We start from the raw sequence: 8873 nt of genomic DNA, 5'->3' as shown, positions 1-8873 counted from the left end.
AAAAAAAAAAAAAAAAAAAAAAAAAAAAAAAAAAAAAAAAAAAAAAAAAAAAAAAAAAAAAAAAAAAAAAAAAAAAAAAAAAAAAAAAAAGGTCTACCACTGTTTCCAGCAGTGCCAAGCATCCTGGGAACGGGGCTGCAAGAGTCTCTAAATGCATGAGGAGCTGAGCATGATGAAGCAACTTCCTAGGTGCCTCTGTGTTAGCAAGGTGTTAGGGTGTGACTGGAGGACCCAACAATCACTTCTCAAAGGAATTTTTACTTTTACAACCTTGACCCCAAGATGGGTGTGGCCTTGCCAATTCCTGAGATGCCTTCAAGTAATCTTTCCTGTTGTCTCTGGATGAAGTATTTAGCATCTAGTGACTATTAAACCTTTAACAATCACAATATTATAAGCCCTAGTTTTTCTTGCAGTTTTGTAGCCAAGCTCCCAAGTTTTTCAAATCTTTTTGCTTTGCTTTCTGCTCACAATCATCACAATAAACTTGACTAAAAACTTCCAGTAATATCTATGCCATATCCTGAAGCTGTCATCCCTTGAAATTTCCTCCACCAGATTAATGAGTCATCACCTTTAAATTCAGCCTCACAGAAAGTCTCAGGACATGAGGAAAACACAGACAACTTCTTTTCCAGAACATAAAATGGCCTCTAATCCAATTTCCAATAGAGTTCTTACCGCCTCTGAAACCTCATTGTTTCGAGCCATCCATGGGCTGTGTGTGTAAGCTATGTGTAGGAGGAACCGTGCAGATGCTGCTGATTGATTTGGCTGTGGGATGTATGTGTGCCATTTCTCTCCACACAACACCTGAGATGGGTTTGGCTTTCCAAGATGTCAAACTGCTGACCACAAGACATCACCAAGCAAGACTGAACCCTCTGAAATCCAATCCCTTGTCTTATTTGTGTGGAATATTGTATGAATGGCTTCTCCCCAGTAAATAGGGAGGTTTCAGTTGTGCTTGCTCTCTTGCCTGCCTCTTGCCTCCATGCGCTCCAGCATGGGAGCTTGATTCTTGAGGCTGCATAGCCATCCTGAACCCCAAAAGTTTTTTTCTGTGTTTGTGTGGTTTTTTCAATGTCAACCCAATCCACCCGGAATGACCCTGATCCCATCCCACACTGCAACACCTTTCAGTAGAATTTGACAGAGTACCCATTCTTTCATAAAATATACCTCCTGGATTTCATGACAGACATCATACCAGACCACATTTATTTTATTTTTCTTCCAAGGACTAGCTTATCTCTTGCCCTTCTTTATTGGCAGTTCCCTTTTTTTAATAGCCATCTAAATAGATAAAAGTTTTATAATTTTAGTTTTTACATTTAGATTTATGATCCATACTGATTTTAATTTTGTAAATAATGAGTTAAAGGTCAAAGTTCATTCTTAAGTGTGCCAATATCCAATACTTCTAGCACTTGTTGAAAAGACTATCATTAAATTATTTTTGCCAAAAATTAGTTGATCATATATAAGTGGGGTATCTATGCCTGGATTCTCTATACTCTTACATCAATTGGTTATATATACTTAGATCAATACCACACTGTTTTGATTACTATAACTTTATAATAATTCATAAAAAGTGACAATGTGAATCTTCTACTTCTGCTCTAAAATTCAAATCTGCTTTGGTTATTAGGTTATATTGAAGCCAGATTTAAAATTAGGTAGTCAGTGTAGTTAGGTAAATCGGGTCTAATATCGAGTGAAATCTAAAATGGAGGCCGTGCGGAGAATGACTCAGGGAAAACACAGGACAACTCATGGAATGTTAATGAAGTCCCAAAAGGCCCTAGGCCAAAGTCCACCTCAAAGAAATGTTAATGAACAGCCCCCAGCAAAAAGGTGCTGACTCAGAAGTCCTTCCTGACCAGATTACTTCTTTGGCCCACCTGTGTCCCACCCCTCGGGCCTTCCAACCTACATTCCATCACCAAACCTATAAAAAGGGAAACACATTTGCCCTCCAACTGGATTCCACCTCTTGGGTCCCCTTCTTCCTCAGGGAGAAGTCTTTTCTGCTGTCCTTTAATAAACTTCTAATTTCTACTCTGACCTTGCCTCGGCGTGCTCTCTGGTGTTATTCTTCAACAACGGGGAAGCAAGGACTCGTCACCGGTCAACAGCGGTAACTATATAAGTCCTTTGCTTTTCCATATTAATTTTAAATGCATTTGTCAATTTCCACAAAAGATCACTGAGATTTTTTGCTGGCAAGCCATTGATTCCATGTTTCCATTTCAGGAGAAATATTAAGAACATTTAGTCTTCCATTTAGTTATATCATTCTATTTAATTGGATATTTTTGCATTTTTCTCAGCAACATTTGGTAATCAGCATACAAATTTAAGCACCTATTTTACATATTTGTATGTAAGTAGTAATTCCCATGCATTAAATAGTTTTTTAAATTTAATTTAATTTTTGTTATTGGGGATTGAACTAACTGAGGTACTCCACTACTGAGATATATCACCAGCGTTTTTTATTTTGAGTCAGAGTCTCACTAAATTCCTGAGGTTGGCCTCCATCTTGGAATTCTCCTGCCTCAGCCTCTTGAGTCACTAGTGCCCAGCTGGTATTGTTTTTTAAATTACAATTCCAAATGTTAATTTGTCTATACAATGCAATTAATTTTTTTTATATTATCACTGAACCTTGCCAAACTGCAAAATTTACCACTAGTTTTAGTAGCTGTAGAGCTTCTTTAGGATTTTCTATGAGAATTCCATCTAAGAATGAAGACCAGGTTTATTTTTTTCCCTTCTAACTTAACTTTAATTTCTTTCTCATATTATTGCTTTGGCTAATAATCTCCAATAAAAGGTGAAAAAAAGTGAGAAAAGCAGACCAAAATTGCCTTGTTCTCAATCTTAGGGAGACAGCATTCATTTTCATAAATAAATATGATGCAAATAGTACATTTATCATAGATATCACATATCAAGTAAGGAAAAATTTTTTAGCTTGCAGAGTTTATCATGAATGAATACTTATTTTTTCAAATAAATTTTTCATCTATTGTGATGATGTGATTTTTCCTTTTATAATTTGTTGATATAATGAGTTATACTGAATGCTTTTTAAAATTTGAAACAAACTTGCATTCCTAAGATAAAAATGATTTTCTTATATGTCATTTTTTATATATTGCTGAATTTTACTTTCTAAAATTTCTGCCTCTATCTTGGCAAGTGATATCAGATTGTAATTTTTTTCTTGTCTTTGTCAGGTTTTGATATTGATGCAATACTAGCCTTGTAAAATGAGTTGAAGTATTCAATCCTGTTTTCTAGACGACTTAGTATAGAATTGGCATTATTCCTTCCTTGAATATTTGGGAGAATTTAACACTAAAGCCATTCTAAGAAGTGTGGAATGTATATGGTCAGGAGTGGGGCATAACCGAAGATTCAAATGATGAATTTTAAAGCCATTTAATTTATCCTTTTCATCTTTTGTGAGCTGTGTGAACAGTTCATGTCTTTGAAGGAATTTGTTCATTTCATCATTTTCCCATGACACAATATTCTTAATTTTCTTTTCCTTTTAGTGTTTATAAAATTATTAATGACAACTATATAATTCTTAATAATGTTAATTTGTGTCTTCTTTTTCTTTTTGATAAGTCCAGAGGTTTTATTAATTACATGTTGTTCTTTGCAAATAACTTTTGTTTTCACTTATTTCCTCTTTTTCTCTTGTTCTATTCCATTTATTTCTACTCATTATTATTTTCTCCATTTGCTGGCTCAAGCTTTAATACACTAGATTTTTTTTCCTATCTTCTTAAGATAGATGTTTAAATTACTGAATTGAGCTTTTTCTTCTTCTCTATTACAAATAGTTTAAAATTTTATTATTGTCAAACAGTATATTTTGTATGATTTCAATATTTCATTTTTCTTTGCATTTCAAACTGAGGGCCTCTCTGAGAGCATGCTATGGAAGCACTCTACCATTAAGCTACATTCCCAGCCCTTTATCCTTTTAAAATTGATGACATTTGTTGTATGGCTTGGAATATGGTTTATCTTCATGAATGTTCCATGTGCAATTGTCAAGAATGTTACTGTGCTATCATTGGGTTGAGTGGCATGTAAACTGGTTGAGAGTGCTACTTGGGTCTTCTTATCTATACTAATTTTCTGTCTACCTGTTCCATCAACTACAGAAGTAATTGTAAGGACTGCAACCCTTCCCCTGTTTTCATGTTGTTTTTGGCCAATGAGAAACAACAGTAGAAACTGGAGAGTTTCGGGGGAAAGCACTTTGGGTAATTAACTTCCAGCTCCTTTCCTGTTGGGTTCTAGGTAGGCAATGGTTATGTTCTTATGAAGGCACCATAAGGGGCTCCTGACTGTCACATTTAGTAATAAACCTCACTGCTCCCTGGTAATCTTTCCTCCCTTAACTTCTTAGGTCTCTCTTATTAGCTTTGGGTATGTCAATATCACTTTTGTATTCTGGTAATCCTGCCCACACCTATGTAAATGACCATTTCATTAAACAACCCTCAAACACTTTTCTTGAGCAAGTCATATATTACCTGATGGAGATTCTTACTGACATGTTAATAGTACTAAATTAAGTTAGAACTGTTCTTCCATCCCACTCACTTAATAACAAACACTTTAAAAGAAAAAAAAAAATGAGTCTACTTTGATCAGAGGATGAATATATTGGCCATTGTTGACCAAATTCTCTTAAACACAGCGCCAGGTCACATTATTCTCATATCTAAGCAATATACCTTTAGAATCAATGTTGGAGGACATCGACATGCTACAGTTAGACGATGAAACATAAGTGAGATGCAATAGTCCATAACAAACCATCAGGTCTCATGTTACATCAACTGAGCAGAATAAATACCCATCACAGTAGCCCTAAACTGCTCAGAATAGAGATCATATTGTGCTTTTTTCTCACTTCGTCCCATTTGTCAGAAAATGTGTGGTTATTTGATTTAAACAGAGAGGAGTTATGATAGGTTCCCCATACAGGACTGAAGGCAAGACAAACTATTTTGGAGAGCTGGGGCAATACCGAATACTTAATTAGAAAAGGCATTTGAATTAGAAATTCTGTTTTTCTCTGAGTTCCTCTGAAAAGACTTCTGCGGTCTCAATCTTAAAGAACACGTGGACAAGATAAGCAAAATGCTGAGAAAGAAATAACATTTTTACAAAATCCTGCTAACCTTGTCCACATGTGTTGTAAAGAAAGTAAGCAACAATCTTTGTACCTAAAGGGCCACAGGACCCGTAGTGTTTCAAAACAGTGGATTAGCTTCTTGTCCTGTCTAGCCTATGGGCAAAAGGTATCCTCCATCACAACAAAAGACTTCCAGGCACTTGAGCAGAAAAAAAAAGGGGGGCTGAAATGCCTCTGGGTGTGACAGAGACCCACCCTCGAAGAATGCTGCTGTTGGGCCAAGCAGGAGGATAACCCCTTCTCTTCATAGGCCCTCCTCACCTTTGTCTCAATTATTAATTTCGTTTTCGAACGAAACCCCGCCTTCCAACTGAAGTCCCAATTACAGGTACAGAAGAAAGAAAAGGTGTAAACGCGCAGCGTATCCTTATCTCTCGCGAGAGCTCGCCGAGAGCAAGGAGTTTCTGTGAAGACATCGCGAGAGGACTGGGAGCCGGGGGCGGGGTACGCCGTGGCCCCGCCCTTCCAGAGCGCGGGCGCACCTTGGCGGGAATTTTGCCTGTTTCCGGTTTAGATCCCATGAACTCCGGGGCGGTAGAGGTGATCTTGGGGAGCAGATCTCCGGGACTGCAGGTAAGGTCAGGTACGACGGGCACCGTGGGGGAAGGGGAGTCGTCGGGGCCTTGTTGCAGCCTGATGCTCCGGACGCCGGCTCCGCTCACCCACTGCTTCAGTGCTGCGGGAGTGTGTCTCCTACCCGCGTTAGAAGGAGTGGTGCCCGGGAGTAGTTGCCCGGTGTAATTTACCCCAGCCTGCAAGGTAGCTTTCTCCACCCTGCCACCTGGATACCGGCGGAGTGAGGTTTAGCAACTTAGGAGAGGGCGCACGCAGTTCGAGGCGGGCTCAGAGCTGAAGCTGGATCCGTTCTGCAAACATTTCCCTGTCCCAGCCGGCAGAATCCGACAAGGAAGGCAGAGTTTACATCAGTGCCACAAAGCCAGTCGGAGGAGCATTGGTCTGACAGCCTTGATCTGGGTTGACATGGCGGGGTAGGAACCTGGGGAGGGTAAAAATTTTTTTTTGTTTGTTTTTCCTTTGTTCTATGGAGTGTTTTAGGAACTTTCTAATGTAACTCCTAATCTTTCGGCTCGTTTCACTTTCAGGAATCTTTTTACAACTTCTCTTTGGAGCCTTAATGGTAATCATAAGGAAACACAACATTTCAGGACATGAAGTAAATAATGGATGATTGTTATGTTGCGTCAACATTCCTTACTGACAGTTTAGAGTTGGAACTGGGGACAGAATGGTGCAGACCCCCTTCCTTTTCCTGTGCTTTTGACAACCGAGGACTAGGACAAAATTTTTCTGGAGAATCCTATCTTGCTAGTGGAGCCCTTAAACGGTAGGTTAAAAAAAAAAAAAGTAAGAGACTGTTTATCCCTTATCTGATTATTCATCAGTTTGTTAGGAATGTTTTCATTTCAGTTTATTATAAACTTTGGCATTTGCCCAACCATGTTTTGTAAATAGGCTTATTGTATCAATAAGGATGCAAATTAATTAGTTCTGTTGTTGGCTTCCTGGTTAGAGCACACCTAAAAGTATTTTGAGTATTAAAGAGGAGTTCCTTGGAAACTGATGTTCTTTTACCTTACTGCTACCTCCCCGTGGGGTGGGGAACTGGGCACTAATTTATCTTTTAATCAAAGTGAATTATAAAACACGAGGGCCTTTTAAAATGGTATTTCCTTTTAGTGACTATAATAGTCTAGCTTTTTTGATAATTTTTAAGCAAGACATACACATTTCTGTTGCCATAGTTACTTCAAATCCTATCTATACCTATGGAAGTCATGGACTTATTTTTGCACTGATCAGGTATATTCATATTACAGTAAAACTACATTCTTGAAATATTTTGGCAGTACCTACTGAGGGAATTTCAGTCATCAAGGAAATAATTTTTGTTGATTTTATATTTATACCTTGTTGGAGACCTTAAAAGAGATTCCCCAACTTGGATTATGCTATTCCCTAGACATAAACATAATAACTTTTGACTGTTTTAAAAAGTTAAATGTTGCCCCAAGGAATGAAATATTATAACTGAAAATCACTAGTAAAGTCAGGCAAGATGTGTGCCCTTGAATCCTTTTAGATCTTTAGCTGTATTTTTAAATTTTATCACCATGCAAGAATGAAATTTTAGTACAATCTGGCCATAGTAATCCAGATATGTAAGGTGCCAGTGCATTTCCTGACTTATTACATGTCATGAATAATGTGAATTCAAATAATGTGAAAAAGGACATGCTATATTATGACATTTAGCATTGATGAGATTAAATCAGGCTTTTTTTTTTTTTATATATTTCAGATTAATTTTGAATCTCGATCCTTTACCAACAAATTTTGAAGAGGATACAGTGGAAATATTTGGCATTCAGTGGGTTACTGAAACAGCATTAGTGAATTCATCTAGAGATCTCTTTAATTTATTCAGGTGTGTGTGTGTGTGTGTGTGTGTGTGTGTGTGTGTGTGTGTGTGTGTGTGTGTATGTGTGTGTTTAACTCCCTATGCGTGTAGATGGTGATCAGTTTTGTGAGTTACATTGCTGGGTGATTTCTGTACTGATTACAAAAACATCAGTGGAATTGTGCTTGTTGCGCACTTTATTTTCTTACTAATAACAGTAGTTAAGCAGTAATGCTGATAGACCTTTATTTTATTTATTTATATGTGGTGCTGAGAATTGAACCCAGTGCCTTACACATGCCAGGCAAGTGTGCTACCACTGAGCCACAGCCCCAGCCCTGGAGTAATAGTTTTAATGGTTGCTTTTTATTGATTTTTCAGAATCTTTGTTTGTAGTTGACATGTTTGTAGAAAACAAATAGTTAAGCTTTGAACCATACTGTAAATTTTGGAAGAAAAATTAAAATCCTTTATTACTTAATAGCCAAAGTCTTTCAATGAACTTTTGAGAATAAACTCAGACTTTCCAAATATGTCTTTGAAACAGCATAGTAAGAATATAATTAATTCTCTATTTAGGCAAGATTTTTAAAAAAATACTTTAATGAAAAGTTTCAAATATACACAAAAATAGAATAGTATTACCAACTCCCATTTACTCTCATTACAATAAGCATCAAGATTTTATCACATTTTTTCTGTCTTATCCCCTGTTCTTTTGTACAGTATTTATAAATAAGTTTTAGGTATCATGCCATTTCATCCTAAAATACTTCATAATGTGTTTCTTAAAACTATGGTTGTTTCATAGTCAAGCCTCAAGGGTTCCTCCTGCCTCAGCCTCCAAGTAGTTGAAATTAACAGGTGTATACCACTGTGCCTGGCTGGGATTTTTTTTTTTTTTTTTTACTATATGTCATTAGTACAATTAGCAGGATTAAATTAGTTGTTCATTACATATAACACAGTCTGTACTTAGATTTTAAGATTATTTTAAATCAAATCAGTTGTGCTTATTGCTCAACTTTAGGGCAAAGTATCTAAAAACACATTAAAAATGTATATATGGGGGCTGGGGATGTGGCTCAAGTGGTAGCACGCTTGCCTGGCATTGGTGTGGCCCAGGTTCAATCCTCAGCACCACATAAAAACAAAGATGTTGTGTCCGCTGAAAACTGAAAAATAAATATTAAAAAATTCTCTCTCACTTTCTCTTTAAAA

General features: G+C 37.0%; 1 protein-coding gene across 6 annotated transcripts in view; it reads left to right on the top strand.

Annotated features, from left to right (window-relative positions):
- Positions 1 to 5651: 5651 nt before the first annotated feature.
- Positions 5652 to 8873, top strand: part of Mms22l (MMS22 like, DNA repair protein) — a 113080-nt gene continuing 109858 nt past the window's right edge. For 4 of the 6 annotated variants that reach the window (XM_048811826.1, XM_048811747.1, XM_015499477.2 and 1 more), the window contains exons 1-3: positions 5652 to 5806; positions 6337 to 6578; positions 7554 to 7679. In XM_048811826.1, the coding sequence (XP_048667783.1) occupies positions 6415 to 6578; positions 7554 to 7679 (290 nt within the window). In that variant the 5' untranslated portion in view covers positions 5652 to 5806; positions 6337 to 6414. Of the gene's footprint in view, positions 5817 to 5843; positions 6223 to 6336; positions 6579 to 7553; positions 7680 to 8873 lie in introns of those variants that run through there. The other 2 variants (XM_015499486.2, XM_048811707.1) reach the window with 2 other exon arrangements.

The sequence above is a fragment of the Marmota marmota genome, unplaced genomic scaffold, assembly GCF_001458135.2.
Source record: "Marmota marmota marmota unplaced genomic scaffold, marMar, whole genome shotgun sequence".
In the NCBI taxonomy this organism is placed as follows: domain Eukaryota; kingdom Metazoa; phylum Chordata; class Mammalia; order Rodentia; family Sciuridae; genus Marmota; species Marmota marmota.
The sequence above is the reverse complement of the archived record's forward strand: the minus strand, read 5'-3'. Positions and strand labels throughout refer to the sequence as shown.